This window comes from Pongo pygmaeus, chromosome 18 (genome assembly GCF_028885625.2).
Source record: "Pongo pygmaeus isolate AG05252 chromosome 18, NHGRI_mPonPyg2-v2.0_pri, whole genome shotgun sequence".
NCBI classification, from domain to species: domain Eukaryota; kingdom Metazoa; phylum Chordata; class Mammalia; order Primates; family Hominidae; genus Pongo; species Pongo pygmaeus.
In genome coordinates, this window is record NC_072391.2 from 71,749,135 (window position 1) to 71,766,463 (window position 17,329).

Genomic DNA, 17,329 nt, shown 5'->3' on the forward strand with positions numbered 1-17,329 from the left:
ATAGTTCTACTTACTGAACAGCAAATACAAAACATATTCAATACATGTTTCTTCAAATGTGCCTAACTAGTTTACTTCTTTAAGTTATGCTCTTTCAAACACATAGATCAGATTTAATTAACTCCCAGACTAAGCAGAATGAAATTTCCTTTCGCTGCCTTTAAAGAAAAAGAAAATAGGGTGGGGGTGGTGGCTCACACCAGTAATCTCAATACTTTGGGAGGCCGAGGCGGGCAGATCACAAGGTCAGGAGATGGAGACCATCCTGACCAACATGGTGAAACCCTGTCTCTACTAAAAATATAAAAATTAGCTGGGCGTGGTGGCGCGCGCCTGTAGTCCCAGGTACTCAGGAGGCTGAGGCAGAATTGCTTAAAGCCGGGAGGTGGAGGTTGCAGTGAGCCAAGATCAAGCCACTGCACTCCAGCCTGGCGACAGAGTGAGACTCCATCTCAAAACAAAGAAAAGAAGTTTAAAAATAACTCCACCTCCTGAAGAATATACACAGGTGTTCACAGTACTCTTCCTTCATTATTTCTGTATGTAAAAACTGGAGGAAAAAAACATTAAATTGGAAATTTGGCCCCTCCACCTCCCCCCAACCCCCCAAAATCCCCATTTCCAATTTACATGACGCCTTTCCTCCTCTGGAGCATAAAACTGCCTCCTTTAAGTGGAGGTTTCCAAATGTCCGGAATACACATGAAGGATATACACTCCTTGAATAGGCCACTTTTTGCCACTTTCCCTAATAATGTGCTGTTTCTACCACAAACTACTAATAATTGTTTGGTCACCAGTATTAGGATCCTAGTTTGATGAAACGACATTATGTGTCCTCAAAGAGCAAAAAGAAAATTCCAAAAAGTTTGACAGAGTTAGGAATCTTAGCTGTATCTACCAGAGGACTATCCTTCTAGTCGTTAAGCTGAAGATGAGAAGTCAGGTAAGGCCTCACATTTCTAGGGGCTCTGGAAACTTCCTTTCTTTCTGTCTTCTGCTTACGTATGTCTTTTCCTCTATCTGAATTGCTTTTGTATAGAATACTAGAGCACGAGATGAACGGGGGGAAATGCCAAGAGTAGCAAATTTCTACAAGCCAGTGGTCTTGAACGCCTTAAACAAATCTGATATTAAAAAAAAAAAAAACTAAAAACAGTATCAAGTAGTAGCTTCATTCTATTTGTCAACCTTTAGGTCTAATTTTATATACCTACACCTCTGGAAAAAGTTACTACTGTCAGATTTGCTCCCAAACTTTGAGAATTGTCATTATGGTCTGCAGCATTAAACCTAGATTATAAATTATCAATGTCACTTGATTATAAATTATCAATGTCACTTAACTGAATCACACCAAGCAACGGCAAATCTAGATTTCATTAAGAGATACTGTTAAAATCGCATTCAGACCTCAGAAAGGCAAGATCCCATAACCCAGTCACAAACACAGCTTCAAACGCTTCCCCAACTTTTCAAGCTTTGGGGCGCCAAGTCACTGGGAGTTAACAGCTTAAACATGGGGTTCAAAACAACTGACCACAGGAAGTGAAGAAAACAAAGCATACATTAATTTCAGCACCAAGAATATGGATTTGCGAATTACATCTACTGTAGTAAACAGCAGATCAAACATCTACTGCTAATAAACAGATCATTCTTTACAGCCTAAGTACGCCAGGCATTTTTTTATGTTTAAATGGCTTGCCACAAATTGTCCTAGTCGAAACTGATGGCAAAATCCTAAACTGGTCTTCGGCGAGGAGACACTGCATAGAGCATCACACAAAAGACAGGAGCGAACAGACACGCTCTGGGCCTCGCGGATTGCGGCCAGGAGCCCAGGTTTTCGTCCCAGACCCCGGCAACAGGGAGGGAAATAAGGGCGGGGGAAAGAAGGAGTGGGAGTGGGATCCTTTTCCCTGAATGCGCCTGGGAGTGAGGAGCAAAGAGGGAAGGAGCGAGTGCAGCACAGAGGAAGCGAGGAAAGCAGCCGACCGGCGTCAGCGGCTTCCAAGGCCGGCAACACCCTCGGGCCCGCACCAGGCCTGGCCCTCCCGACTTCGTCCCACCTCCTCACCTCCCTCACATCCTGCAGGCACTCGAGCACCGCCAGGTTGTTGCTCCAGGTGTGCTTGGGGCACACGCGGGTCACGTCCTCCCTACAGGACTCTTCCTCCGCCAGCTTCCAGCCCCCACCAGCCCCCGCTCCTCCCCGCCGGGCCGGAGGCCCACCCGCCGGGAAAGGCGGCTGCGGCGGCTGAGGCTGCTGTTGCTGTTGCTGCTGCTGCTGGAGCTGCGATGACTGAGGCAGCTGGGGCAGCTGCTGACCCGCCGGGCCGCCGCCTCCGGCCTGCCCTACGAAGGACACAAAGTTGGCCCCGGGACCCTGGCCCTGGCTGTGGACGCCCTGGCCGGGGAGTTTCTCGGCCCCGGCCGCGGCTAGCAGCAGCAGATGCAGCGCCGCCGACAAGCGGAACATCCTCCGTACACGTCCACACGCCGCCATCTTGGGTCCGCGGCGAGCTCGACGCACTCGCCGCCGCCGCGTATTTAAATGAGGGGGCGGAGACGCTGGGCGTGGCAGCGTGGCCCTGCCGATCTCCGCCCCGCCGGCGCCGACCCGCGAACCCAGAGTGGGGCGAAAGAGGAGGCCGTACTGGAAACCGCACACACCCTGGACCGGCGGGCGGGAGAGCGGCGCTCCTTACCCGGGGGGGTTGCTGGGGTTTCTTAAAAAGCCCGGGCAGGGCGGCCTACTCTAATTCCCTTTGTTGTCACCAAAAAAAAAAAAAAAATCAAGGGAATTGGGGTTGCCACAACCAAAATGGCCGGTAGACTATGTCGCCGGTTCAATGACTTGGAAAACAAAAACTTTATATGTAGAGGTGAACTTTGCACAACCAGGTGTATTACGGAATCGGAAAGCCTCTCCTTGTATCGCTCCCTCCTTCCTTCCTTCCACCTGCCTCAGAAGTCTTTCTTAGCCAAAGGGAGAGACAGCATTGAATAGGGTTAAGAGCATAGGTTCTGGGGTGAGAAAAAAATTAAGGTTATAATCCTTGCTCTAGCAGAGTACGCAAGAGCTCAAATGTAAAGTACCATTGACAAGATTCGAAATAATAATTGAAGTGCCTGGCCCACAACATTGAACTCAAAAAGTCACAGCCACTATGGTTAATAAACTGGGAAGCCCTTTGTGCATGAATCCTGATTTTAAGCCAGCATTTAGATTCATGTTTAAAGGATTAAAAAATAATAATAAAACACATCTTTCAGGACTCGGGTTAAGTCTGTGTGTCGGTAACTGTTCTCACTGACCTGCATGCAATATCGCAGGCATCCCACACTAGCATCCCCTCCCTGTCCTTAGGAGAGAGGATATGTTCCCAAAGCCTCTTCACATCCGCTGTGTAATCTGAGCCATGCATCAGGCCTGCGTTAGGTTCTCATTTAACTGAAAAATGGCACAGAGATGTTAACAGTTCTGCGCGGAGGGATTAAATGAGCTGACCAAGAGGAACTCTGCCATCCTGTAGACAGCTAGGCTAGCCACCAGAATCCCTGGGGCTTCCCCCCACCCTGGCGTACTTTCATCCCACTCTGTTCATGCACATGTTGGGGAATGAGGGCAGTTTGGGGTGTGTAATCTCCACTGGTCATTGTGTCCAAAAATGCGAATTACATCTACTGTAGTAAACAGACAGCTTCTGCTGTCCTGACCCGCAAATGAGCAGTCAGGACCAAGTTAGACGTAACTAGAACCTGAGAAGTCAGGAGCTCAGGGAACCCAAAAGGAGCCCCTGAGACTGAAGATATTCTGTGAGTACAAATTACCCACTGTGGCTGACCCAAGGCCTCTGTCATGGGGAATGAGAGCTTGTTGTCATCTCCACCAACGGTCACCTTTGCTACTGTCATAAAATGATCATGAGGCTGCTGCTAACCTTGAGCACTAAGGCAGCCCCATGTTTATTAGCAAACACATGGCATAGGTAAGTTTCAGTCAAGCAGGCTGGAGACATCACCAGAAGTCCTTGAGATGTCACTAGTGTATGTTAATTTTTTTTTTTTTTTTTTTGAGACGGACTCTCACTCTGTTGCCCAGGCTGGAGTGCAGTGGCGTGATCTCTGCTCGGAGCTGCAACCTCCACCTCCTGGGTTCAAGCAGTTCTCCTGCCTCAGCCTCCGAGTAGCTGGGATTACAGGCATGTGCCACCACACCCAGCTAATTTTTGTATTTTTAGTAGCGACGGGGTTTTGCCGTGTTGGCCAGGCTGGTCTCGAATCCCAAACCTCAGGTGATCTGCCTACCTCGGCCTCCCAAAGTGCTAGGATTACAGGTGTGAGGTACCGCACCTGGCCTCCATTAATTTTCAATGCTGAGTCTGCATGTGTTCAGACAAGTGGGAGACTATTTTAAGCCAGTTTAACTAGAAATTGACAATCCTATATAAGCCAGCAGTTACTTATCTTTCAGCCTGAACTGAGGAAACCACAGCCACAGATTGCCTCCAGAGATAGGGAGGAGTACACATGCCTATCTTGAAATCTCAGTGACCAAGAAGAAAGAAACAGATAAATCTGGGAACCTGGCCAGCTCGGGCTATGTCAGGCAAGCATAGACCTTACAGAAGCCACGAACCCCCAAACCCGTGGAAAGATAGTTGCCCTAACTCAGGTCTTCTGGCCTCATTGGCTTTTCAATATAAAATATACTATCTCTGTCAGAAACGGGGAATTCTTTTTTCTTATTTTGAGAGGAGTCACTCTGTCGCCAGGCTGAAGTGCAGTGGCGCGATCTCGGCTCACTGCAACCTCCGCCTCCCGGGTTCAAGCAATTCTCTTGCCTCAGCCTCCCAAGCAGATGGGACTACAAGTGTGTGCCACCATGCCCAGCTAATTTTTGTATTTTTAGAGACGGGATTTCACAGTGTTGGCCAGGATAGTCTCAATCTCTTGACCTCGTGATCCATCCTCCTCGGCCTCCCAAAGTGCTAGGATTACAGGCATGAGCCACTGTGCCTGGCCAAGAAACGGGGAGTTCTTTTTACCCTTTATTGTACCCTTTGTTTCCTGATCCTCACTTTCTTAATTTATTCATCAAGCAGGTGTCTATTGAACATTTTCTTTTTTTTTTTTTTTTTTGAGACAGAGTCTTGCTCTGCCACCCAGGCTGGACTGCAGTGTTGTGATCTCAGCTCACTGCAACCTCTGCCTCCTAGGTCCAAGTGATTCTCCTGCCGTAGCCTCCCAAGTAGCTGGGATTACAGGCGTGCACCATCACACCGGCTAGTTTTTGTATTTTTAGTAGACACGGGGTTTCACCATGTTGGCCATGCTGATCTTGAATTGCTGACCTCAAGGGATCCACCTACCTTGGCCTCCCAAAGTGTTGGGATTACAGGCATAAGCCACCGGGCCCAGCCATGAGCATTTTCCTTGTTTGTTTTCAGACAGGGTCTCCCTCTGTCACCCAGGATAGAGTGCAGTGGCATGATAATTGTGGCTCACTGCAGCCCCAACCTCCTGGGCTCAAGCAGTCTTCCCGCCTCAGCCTCCTAAGTAGCTGGGACTACCAGTGTGTGCCACCACGCCCAGCTAATTATTATTATTTTTTTAATTTTAGTATTTTTGTTTTTGAGACAGGGTCTTGTTCTGTCACCCAGACTAGAATATAATGGCATGATCATGTTCACTGCATCCTCAGCCTCCCAACCTCAAGTGATCCTCCCATCTCGGCCTCCCAAAGTGGTGGGATTACAGGTGTGAGCCCTGCACCTGGGCTGTTGAGAATTTGTTCTTTATTATTTTTTTATTTTTATTTTTTGAGATGGAGTGTTTCACTCTTGTTGCCCAGGCTGCTGTGCAATGGCATGATCTCAGCTCTGCAACCTCTGCCTCCCGGGTTCAAGTGATTCTCCTGCCTCAGCCTCCCCAAGTAACTAGGATTACAGGCGCCTGCCACCACGCCCAGCTAGTTTTTGTATTTTTAGTAGAGATACATTTCACCATGTTGGCCAGGCTAGTCTCGAACTCCTGACTTCAGGTGATCGCCTGCCTCGGTCTCCCAAGTGCAACCATGAAAAGAGGACTCTAAAGTGTTCCAAAATCAGACGTTAATAACTAGTTCAAGATTCTAAGGAGGTGGGAATAAGCATTCAAAATGAAGGCCTGCTAGGCATGGTGGCTCACACCTGTAATCCCAGCACTTTGGGAGGCCGAGGCAGGTGGATCACCTGAGGTCAGGCCTTTACTAAAAATACAAAAATTGGCTGGGCATGATGGTGCAACCTATAGTCCCAGTTACTCAGGAGGATTATGCGGGAAGATCACTTGAAAGCGGCAAGTGGAGGTTGTAGTGAGCTGAGATTATGCCACTGCACTCCAGCCTGGGTGACAGAGTGAGATCCTGTCTCAGAAAAATAAAAAAATAAAAAAAAGGGGGGGGGGCGGTCAGGCGCAGTGGCTCATGGCTGTAATCCCAGCTACTCAGAGGCTGAGGCAGGAGAACTGCTTGAACCCAGGAGGTGGAGGTTGCAGCTCTGAGCAGAGATCACTCCACTGCACTCCAGCTTGGGCAACAGAGCGAGATTCCGTCTAAAAAAAAAAAACAGTGCCTATCAAAGACTCAGTGTTGCAGGCTGGGCGCAGTGGCTCACGCCTGTAATCCCAGCACTTTGGGAGGCCGAGGCAGGCAGATCACAAGGTCAAGAGATCGAGACCATCCTGGCCAACACGGTGAAACCCCGTCTCTACTAAAAATACAAAAATTAGCTGGGTGTGGTGTCGTGCGCCTGTAATCCCAGCTACTCAGGAGGCTGAGGCAGGAGAATCGCTTGAACCCGGGAGGCAGAGGTTGCAGTGAGCCGAGATTGTGCCAGGGAACTCCAGTCTGGCGACAGAGCAAGACTGTCTCCAAAAAAAAAAAAAAAAGATTCAGTGTTGCTCTCTGTTGCTGACAAGTTGGACATTCAGGGGCAGCAGTAGCTGGATGTACCTTGGTGAGTGAGAGTCCATGCTACTGAGCTCACGTGGAACTTCCATGTCTGCTGCTATGGCTGCTCCGTTCACGTGCCTAGCATGTCAGGTCTGGAGGAGCTAGAGGCTAGCTCATGTGAATTGGCTGTGTCATTTTGCTTACTTGGTTGCTCAGTGCCTCTTCTATGGTGAAGGCTTTCTGGAGGGCATTATTAAGAGATACAAAAATCTTTATATATTGTACTCACTCCCTTATGTTCACCCACATGCCTCTACTCCAGGCCAGGCCATTGGACTTTGTCCAGGAATCTGCATATATTCTCATCTTACATACAAAGTGGAATGACTAAGAGCACAGCCAGCATTTCCACCAGTTTGGAAAAGTTTTCACTCTCCACCATCTTTCAGAACCACACTTGCATTCTTTAGGTCTTTAATGGTAGCTCTAATCTTCACCAATCTCCATCCTCCCAATGGAACTTTTTTTTTTGTCATTAGTTATCATGAGTTTATTATAAAAGAGAGAGATGGAGGCCAGGTGCGGTGGCTCACGCCTGTAATCCCAGCACTTTGGGAGGCCAAGGTGGGCAGATCACGAGGTCAGCAGATCGAGACCAACCTGGCTAACATGGTGAAACCCCATCTCTACTAAAAATACAAAAAATCAGCTGGGCGTTGTGGCAGGCACCTGTGGTCCCAGCTATTTGGGAGGCTGAGGCAGGAGAATGGCGTGAACCCGGGAGGCGGAGGTTGCAGTGAGCCGAGATTGGGCCACCACATTCCAGCCTGGGAGACAGAGCAAGACTCCGTCTCAAAAAAAAAAAAAAAAGAGAGAGAGAGATGGAAATTATTTACATGATGAAAGATCTCAGCTGGGTGCGGTGGCTCACGCTTGTAATCCCAGCACTTTGAGAAAGATTTCAGAACTTCAGTGGAATGGGCAGCTTCATGTTGCTGCCATTTTCAATAGTGTCTTATTTCAGTCTACGTACTTTCCAAGAATGTCACCATCTCTAAATAGGAAATAATCCTTGTCATCTAGAATTACTTTGGTGCCTCCATATTCTGGGAGGAGAACTTTATCTCCAACTTTCATGCTAACTGGTTGAATCTCTCCACCTTTTCCTTTAGAACCCGATCCAACAGCGACTACTATTGCTTGCAATACTTTTCCTTGAGATTTTTCTGGAAGCATAATGCCTCCTTTGGTTACAGTTTCAGCAGTGCTCCTTTCAACCAGTACTGGCTCAAAGAATGGAAGAAACTTTCTTTTTTTTTTTTTTTTTTTTGAGACAGAGTCTCGCTGTGTTACCCAGGCTGGAGTGCAGTGGCATGATCTCGGCTCACTGCAAGCTCCACCTCCAGGGTTCACGCCATCCTCCTGCCTCAGCCTCCCAAGTAGCTGGGACTACAGGCGCACGCTGCCACGCCTGGCTAATTTTTTGTATTTTTAGTAGAGACAGGGTTTCACGTGTTAGCCAGGATGGTCTCGATATCCTGACCTTGTGATCCGCTCGCCTTGGCCTCCCAAAGTGCTGGGATTACAGGCGTGAGCCACCGCGCCCGGCCGAGTGGAAGAAACTTTCTAAACGCCTGTCCTGCCATGACTCCCTCCATCTCAGACTTGTACTCTTGGAACGTTTTTTTTTTTGTTTTGAGACGAAGTCTTGCTCTTGTTTCCCAGGCTGGAGTGCAATGGCGCGATCTTGGCTCACTGCAACCTCTGCCACCCGGGTTCAAGCGATTCTCCTGCCTCAGCTGCCTAGCTGGGATTACAGGGGCCTGCCACCACGCCCAGCTAATTTTTGTAATTTTAATAGAGATGGGGGTCTCACCATGTTGGCCAGGCTGGTCTTGAACTCCTGACCTCAGGTGATCCGCCCACTTTGGCCTCCCAAAGTGCTGGGATTACAGCCACTAAGCCTGGCCTTGGAACATTGTTTTTAACATACAATCTTAGCCAGCGGTAGGGAGCAATTTCACAGATTTGCATCTGGCCTTTCCTGCCCATGATAGTTCCTGCCTCACAGGCCAGAATTACAATGTAGGGTTATTCCAGGTCATTTCCAGTTATACATTTGGGGACTATGTAAATCTCTGGGTGGGTCCACACATCCAGTGAGCTGAGAGCCATACTTTACCACTTTAGGTAGGAGTCCATTTATTACCTGGCCCCTACAGGCCGGGGGCTATAATGATGTTTTTGGCCTCTGATGATCGATTTCACCTTGAAGTCTGTGTCCAATAGTCTTCAAAATGTTTGGTTATTTCCCTTTTGCCAATGTACAGTCACCCAAGTAAGTAGCCACGAGTTCCTCTGGGGAAGGTCTGAGGGCCCTTGTGCCATGGCACAGCTGCCATGGTGTTGTAGGGTCTTTGGTGTTAGGCTCCTGGCCACCACTTTCATCAATGCATTCTGGATCTGAAAATTGGCTCAGATTGGGCGGGGCGAGGTGGTTCACGCTTGTAATCCCAGCACTTTGGGAGGCTGAGGTGGGCGTACCATGAGGTCAAGAGATTAAGACCATCCTGGCCAACATGGTGAAATCCCGTCTCTACTAAAAATACGAAAATTAGACAGGTGTGGTGGCACATGCCTGTAGTCCTAGCTACTCAGGAGGCTGAGGCAGGAGAATCGCTTGAACTTGGGAAGTGGAGGTTGCAGTGAGCCAAGATCACACCTCTGCACTCTAGCCTGGGTGACCGAGTGAGACTCCATCTCAAAAAAAACCAAAGGCTCAGATCTAGAAACTGGGCAAAGGAGCATGACTTATTGGGGGTGACCACCCTTAGCCTCCTGTTCCTCCGTTCTTGTGGACCTTATTGGCTATAGATGTTGAATAGTTCCCTTGCTGGTCTTGGGTGATGTTATCCTTTATTAACCATCTCTATACTCCCCGCTGGTCAAGACTCCTTGGTCGCTATTTTCTTCTTCTTATTTTTTGAGATGCAGTCTTGCTCTGTTACCCAGGCTGGAGTGCAGTGGCACGATCTCAGCTCACTGCAACCTCTGCCTCCCGGGTTCAAGCGATTCTCCTGCCTCAGCCTCCCGAGTAGCTGGCACTACAGGCGTGTGCCACCACGCCCAGCTAATTTTTGTGTTTTTAGTAGAGACGGGATTTTACCATGTTGGCTAGGCTAGTCTTGAACTTCTGACCTCAAGTGATCCACCTGCCTTGGCCTCCCAAAGTGCTGGGATTACAGGCGTGAGCCACCACAGCTGGCCTGTTTTTTTTTTTTGAGATGATGTCTCACTCTGTCTCCCACACTGGAGTGTAGTGGAGTGATCTTGGCTCACTGTAACCTCTGCATCCCAGGTTCAAGTGATTCTTGTGCCTGTTTTCTGAGTAGCTGGGATTACAGGCGTGTGCCACCATGCCCAGCTAATTTTTGTATTTTTTTTTTTGAGACAGAGTCTCGCTCTGTCACCCAGGCTGGAGTGCAGTGGCGCAATCTTGGCTCACTGCACCCTCTGCCTCCCAGTTTCAAGTGATTCTCCTGCCTCAGCCTCTTGCGTAGCTGGGACTACAGGCGCGTGCCACCACGCCCGGCTAATTTTTTTTGTATTTTTAGTAGAGACAGGGTTTCACCGTGTTAGCCAGGATGGTCTTGATCTCATGACCTCATGATCTGCCTGCCTCGGCCTCCCAAGGTGCTGGGATTATAGGCATGAGCCACCGCACCTGGCAAATTTTTGTATTTTTAATACAGACAGGGTTTCACCATGTTGGCCAGACTGGTCTTGAACTCCTGACCTCAAGTGATCCTCCTGCCTTGGCCTCCCAAAGTGCTAGAATTATAGGTATGAGCCACTGCATCTGGCCCTTGGTCATCTCCTTTGATCTTGCTGGTAATGGTGGTAATTGTGGTCTCCTGGCTTCTGGCAGTTAAACATTGCCACCAGGTCTTTATTATTCTGGGGCCCCAATCAGTCCCATCTTACCACCTATTTTCTTGGAACACTCCTGGCACTACTTGTGTAAGTCCAGGTCTGCCAGGAAGCAGACAACAAAAGGGGATTAGCTATGCAAGAAATTTATTAGGGGCAACAGTTGTAGGAAAAATGAGGTGGCTGAGAGAGCCATGTGACCACGACGCAGGTCCAACACTGTGTGAAGCACAGAGGGAGGGAAGGAAGGACGGGAGGATTCAGTGGAAACATGTAAGACTCAACTTAAACTGAAATTCATTTCTAAGAAAGTCAGCCAAGGCCTGGCATGGTGGCTGACGCCTGTAATCCCAGCACTTTGGGAGGCCGAGGCAGGCAGATCACCTGAGGTCGGGAGTTCGAGACCAGCCTGGCCAACATGGAGAAACCCCGTCTCTACTAAAAACACACAAAAAATTATCCGGGCATGGTGGTGCATACCTGTATTCCCAGCTACTTGGGAGGCTGAGGCAGGAGAATCACTTGAACCCAGGAGGCAGAGGTTGCAGTGAGCCAAGATCTCGCCATTGCACTCCAGCCTGGGCAGTAAGACCAAAACTTTGTCTCCAAAAAAAAAAAAAAAAGAAAGTTGGCCAAGGCCATAGGACAGTCCTCATGCAAAAGTCACCTGTCAGTCTTCCAGAAATGAGCCTGCGTCAGTAGCCGTACCACTCTTAGTCAAGGCTAGGAGGATCCTTGGGATGAATGCAGTTGTAGATTTCGGTGCTCAGCAGATGAAACAGAGGTCAATCATGTTCCCCACAGCTGGAGATCTGAGAGGCTCATTTTCAAGGTCACCGGATCTGAGTAACTTCTTTAACTGGAGAATCTCTTTCATATAAAAGGCATAGCATGGCTGGGCATGGTGGCTCACGCCTGTAATCCCAGCACTTTGGGAGGCCAAGGCGAGCAGATCACCTGAGGTCAGGAGTTGAAGATCGGCCTGGCTGACATGGTGAAGCCCAGTCTCTACTAAAAATACAAAAATTAGCCGGGTGCAGTGGCTCATGCCTGTAATTCCAGCACTTTGGGAGGCTAAGCGGGGCAGATCATGAGGTCAGGAAATCAAGACCATCCTGGCCAACATGGTGAAAACCCGTCTCTACTAAAAATACAAAAATTAGCTGGGCGTGGTGGCATGCGCCTGTAATGCCAGCTACTTGGGAGGCTGAGGTACAAGAATCACTTGAACCCAGGAGTCGGAGGTTGCAGTGAGCCAAGATCGCGCCACTGCACTCCAGCCTGGCAGGAGTGAGACTCCATCTAAAAAAAAAAAAAAACCAAAAAAAATTAGCCAGGTGCGGTGGCATGCGCCTGTAATCCCAGCTACTCGGGAGGCTGAGGCAGAAGAATCACTTGAACCTGGGAGGCAGAGGTTGCAGTGAGCCAAGATCATGCCACTGCACTCCAGCCTGGGTGACAAAGTGAGACTCAGTCTCAGGGAAAAAAAAAAAATTCTGTTTAGACTACTAAGCTAGGACATCGGTGACTTCATATTGACAAGACTTAAGGGATTAAAAATGAAATAACAGGCCAGGCGTGGTGGCTCATGCCTGTAATCCCAGCACTTTGGGAGGCCAAGGCAGTGGATCACTTGAGGCCAGGAATTTGAGACCACCCTGGCCAACATGGCAAAACCCTGTCCCTACTAAAAATATAAAAAAATTAGCTGGGCATGGTGGTGTATACCTGTAGTCACAGCTACTTGGGAGGCTGAGGTGGAAGGATCACTTGAACCTGGGAGGCGGAGGTTGCAGCAAGCTGAGATTGCACCACTGCACTCCAGCCTGGGTGACAGAGTGAGACCCCATTTAAAAAAAAAAAAAAAAAAAAAAGAGTAACAAGTTAACATATTTCTAGACACCCCCACATTATCCAGCTAAGAGACCTGAACTTGTCTGTCACAGCAACCTCAGTGACTGTCTAGACTGAGAATCTAAGACTCCTGGAGAAGAAAAACACACCCAGCATTCTGATCTGTAGACAGTAGAGACCAGACTGTAGTTTGAATATTACCTCCTTTATGGCAATTTGCCAATTTGCAGGAATTTCATGTCTTTTGGAGAGAGTCTCAATCAGAGAAACAAATGTTAGCATTTGATATTTCGTTTACTTCCCTGACTCAAGGGCAAGTGACTCCTGTGAGCTGAGGGGGTAGCATACTGTTTGCCTAGTGAAATACCACCTCTCTATCTCAAGTCAGGACATCATCTTCAAGAGAGGAACTGGGGTCATGGCTAACTCTGGAGCTTCCACTGGGGTACAAGTGAGGTGTCAGAACTTCACTGAGCTTAGATTCCATGGCAATTTCCCATCTTCCCCCCTACCCTGTCACCCTTTCTCATGTTAGGCCCTCATTCTTTCCCATCTGTTCCTGCACAATCTAACCAGCAATTTTTTGTACCAGGCTTATGAGAAAGGAGGAAGCCACATCATCACTCAACACCCCCACCATAGCTCAAGCCTGGGAATTCCCCTGGACCCTCCTGGAGGCACTCTTTTAACTCTGGTGACATTTCTCTTAAATGGGAGGGTCTACGGGCATTGGAGTTTGAAGGCAGAGCATAACCATTTATCCAGGGCAGGCATCCCCTTCTTTATTCCAGGAAACTAAGTGGCCTGCCAACTTCCTACTTACAACTTTCATTAACCAGCAGCTTATCCAACTGTTGGCAGCTCACACAGAGCTAGCTTAGGTAACAAAAGTGCCAGTTTTTTGTTTCTGTTTTTTTTTTTTGAGACAGTCTTGCTCTGTTGCCCAGGCTGGAGTGCAGTGGCGCGAATCTAGGGTCACTGCAACCTCTGCCTCCCGGGTTCAAGCAATTCTCCTGCCTCAGCCTCCCAAGTAGCTGGGATTACAGGTGCCTGCCACCACGCCTGGCTAATTTTTTTATTTTTAGTAGAGACAAGGTTTCACCATGTTGGCCAGGCTGGTCTTGAACCCCTGACCTCGTGATCCACCTGCCTTGACCTCTCAAAGTGCTGGGATTACAGACGTGAGCCATCGTGCCCAGCCACTTTTTTTTTTAACCCAAGCATCTGTTCAGTGATGTCCTGAACTTTCTGTTTCCCCCTCAGCCTTCAACCCTCCCTTTATCCAAATCCAGATATTTAAGTTGGTACCTATGTTCAGCCTCTAGGGAAGCCTTTCTGCTGGGTGTCTGTAACTGGATAAACCTGTTATTACTCCTCAGGGACCAGCGTGGGTTCATGGCACTCCTCACATCTCAACAGTAGACTCCTTATTCAGCTGGCCCTGCACCCTGCTTTCTAGAGAAAGCCCAACAGCTCCTCCACCTTCCTCCTCTCTTCAGCTGACCTCTCCGATGACCACTGCTGGGCAGTTCTAGCCCATGTGTCATAGCCTCTTCTGTGAACCCGTTTTTTCTTCTATTGACAGTGGGGTTCCCAGCCTCAGCACCCAGGAAACTATTTGAAGACTGTAGTGCCACATCATGAGTATGACTGTCTGCTTTGTTGTAATTTTCAATGCAGAAGAAATAATTTATGGGGGCTCAGCCTAGGGTGTTCTGGAGACAGAGCTATGAAGAGTGAAAATGAGCTTTCACCCGGGCTCTCCAACTCCTGCTTAGCTGTTGGTAACACAAAGTATAGACTGGGAAGACGAGGATATATAAAATTTAATTAAATACCACTTGTCATTTTCGTTTATTAGGAATTTTTTTTTTTTTTTGAGGTGAAGTCTTGCTCCCGTTGCGCAGGCTGGAGTGCAGTGGCGCGATCTTGGCTCACTGCAACCTCCACCTCCCAGGTTCAAGAAGAAGCTGGGGCTGGGCCTGGTGGCTCACGCCTGTAATCCCAGCACTTTGGGAGGCCAAGGCGGGCAGATCACGAGGTCAGGAGATCGAGAACATCCTGGCTAACACGGTGAAACCCCATCTTTACTAAAAATACAAAAAAATTAGCCAAGTGTGGTGGCGGGCGCCTGTAGTCCCAATTACTCAAGAGGCTGAGGCAGGAGAATGGCGTGAACCCGGGAGGCAGAGCTTGCAGTGAGCTGATATCATGCCACTGCACTCCAGCCTGGGAGAGAGAGCGAGACTCCGTCTAAAAAAAATAAAAAAAATAAAAAGAAGCTGAGATTACAGGTTTACGCCACCATGCCTGGCTCATTTTTGTATTTTTAGTAGAGACAGGGTTTCACCATGTTAGCCATGCTGGTCTTGAACTCCTGACCTCAGGTGATCCACCCTCCTTGGCCTCCCAAAGTGCTGGGATTACAGGCATGAGCCACTGCACCCAGGCTTTATTAGGATTTTTAACCTGTTTCTTCCCCTGTAAGATAGAATAATAATATGTAATCCATAACATTAAGAATTACTTATTAGTAATATATATTAGTAAACTATAAAGAGATAAAACAGTGTTACCAACAAACACAAGTTGACTAAGAACAAGGACAAACAAATGTCTATTTTTAGAATTTTGGCCAGACATGGTGGCTCATGCCTGCAATCTCAATGCTTTGGGAGGCTGAGGCGGGAAGATTGCTTGAACTAGAAGTTTGAGACCAGCTGGGCAACAAAGCAAGACCCCTGTCTCTACCAAAAAAAAAAAAAAAGCAAAAAAAAAAAAAAAATTGGCTGGGCACAGTGGTTCACAACTACAGTCCCAGTTACTTAGGAGGTTGAGGAGACAGGATTACCTGAGCCCAGAAGTTTGAGGATGCAGTTGAGATAGCATAGTGCCACTGCACTCTAGCCTGGGTGACAGTGAGACCCCGTTTCTTAATTTTTTTTTTCAGAATTTCACTTATAGTCAATCACTGACATGGAAAACGAAAAGAAGGGTACTGTGAAAAACAAAAACAATGGCGTTGGGTTTTGTAATTTGGGGTTCACTTCTATCCTAGGACCTGTGTCATTTTCCCTTAGAGCACCAGGCTCCATGAAGTTAGTAAGCTTATACCTATGGATTCAGTTCTCCTGGAATCCAGTATACTCCATTTGCTGTTCAGCTGGAAACTGGAAAACATTTTCAGCCTTTCCAGCCTAATTCCAGAGCACCATGATTTATGGCAACGAAGATTTTTGAACTCAAACAGAACAAAGAAACAGGCAGGTGGCCAGAACTGTGCTAAGCAGGAACCCTGAAACCCATACTTGCCCGCTGCTGCTGCCACGGTCAGAAGTGCTGCCAATGACTAAAAGAAATAAAGGGAACAAAAGTCCTCTCCTCTCTCTTCCTCCCACTTTACAGTCTCCTGGATTCAAAGAAACTAGAAGGAAGCCAGCAGACAAGTCTGGGAAATGTAGATCCCTAGATCTGAGAGTAAATAGACACAAGACCAGGACATTTTTTTTTTTGAGATGGAGTCTCACTCTGTCACCCAGGCTGGAGTACAGTGCTGTGATCTCAGCTAACTGCAACCTCTGCCTCCCGGGTTCAAGCAATTCTCCTGCCTCAGCCCTGAGTAGCTGGGATAACAGGCGTCCGCCACTACGACCAGCTAATTTTTCTATCATTTAGTAGAGATGAGGTTTCACCTTGTTGGCCAGACTGACCTTGAACTTCTGACCTCAGGTGATCCGCCCACCTTGGCCTCCCAAAGTGCTGGGATTACAGGCATGAGCCACACAGCCAGGGCACAGGGTTCTTAAGAGGCAAACACATCGCTTTCCATTGGCAACAGCAAAACAGAACTGCAAGCTAAAGCCTCAACCACTTCGTTTGTGTGAAAAAGAGAAAATCTATGGCTGGGTGAGGTGGCTCATGCCTGTAATCCCAGCACTTTGGGAGGCTGTCAAGATGGACAAATCACTTGAGGTCAGGAGTTGGAGACCAGCCTGGCCAACATGCTAAAACCCCGTCTCTACTAAAAATAGAGAAATAAGCCAGGCATGGTTGCAGGCGCCTGTAATCCCAGGTACTCGGGAGGAATGAGGCAAGGGAATTGCTTGAACCAGGGAGGCAGAGGTTGCAGTGAGCTGAGATTGAACCACTGCACTCCAGCCTGGGACAACAGAGTGAGATTCAGTTAAAAAAAAAAAAAAAAAAGGCTGGGTGCGGTGGCTCACGCCTGTAATCCCAGCACTTTGGGAGGCTGAGGCAGGCAGATCATGAGGTCAGAAGTTTGAGACCAGCCTGACCAACATGCTGAAACCCGTCTCTACTAAAAATACAAAAATTAGCCGAGCATGATGGCTAACACCTGTAATCTCAGCTACTCAGGAGGCTGAGACAGGAGAATCTCTTGAACCTGGGAGGCGGAGTTTGCAGTGAGCCGAGATGGCGCCACTGCACTCCAGCTAGGGCTACAGAGCAAGATTCCGTCTCAACAAACAAACAAACAAAAAAAACCCGAGAAATCTACCAGGTTGGGATTATATCCCGCTCCCAAGAGGCAGACATGTTCTTGCCTCTAGAAGTCAAAGAGACAAAAGGCACTAGGAGCCATTA

At 48.2% G+C, this 17,329-nt stretch overlaps 2 protein-coding genes across 2 annotated transcripts in view; both read right to left on the minus strand.

Annotated features, from left to right (window-relative positions):
• GLG1 (golgi glycoprotein 1) overlaps positions 1–2,553 on the minus strand; it is a 156,614-nt gene extending 154,061 nt beyond the window's left edge. Inside the window, exon 1 of the mRNA XM_054452488.2 lies at positions 2,081–2,553. Coding sequence (XP_054308463.2) covers positions 2,081–2,509 — 429 coding nt within the window. The 5' untranslated portion in view covers positions 2,510–2,553. The remainder of the gene's footprint in view (positions 1–2,080) is intronic.
• A 5,407-nt stretch (positions 2,554–7,960) lies between these two features.
• Positions 7,961–8,586, minus strand: LOC129014983 (10 kDa heat shock protein, mitochondrial-like). Its single transcript, XM_054452489.1, has 2 exons — positions 8,564–8,586; positions 7,961–8,249 (listed from the first exon to the last, which is right to left on the minus strand). The coding sequence occupies exons 1-2, from the start codon at positions 8,584–8,586 to the stop codon at positions 7,961–7,963; spliced, it is 312 nt and encodes a 103-aa protein (XP_054308464.1).
• Positions 8,587–17,329: the final 8,743 nt, after the last annotated feature.

Bases quoted from the DNA above. Each gene is read 5' to 3' on its own strand.
- LOC129014983 (XM_054452489.1), bottom strand. From the start codon at position 8,586: ATGGCAGGACAGGCGTTTAGAAA. The intron at 8,250-8,563 runs GTTTCTTCCACT...AAAAAAAAAAAG, and splicing joins GCAGGACAGGCGTTTAGAAA to AAAGTTTCTTCCATTCTTTG.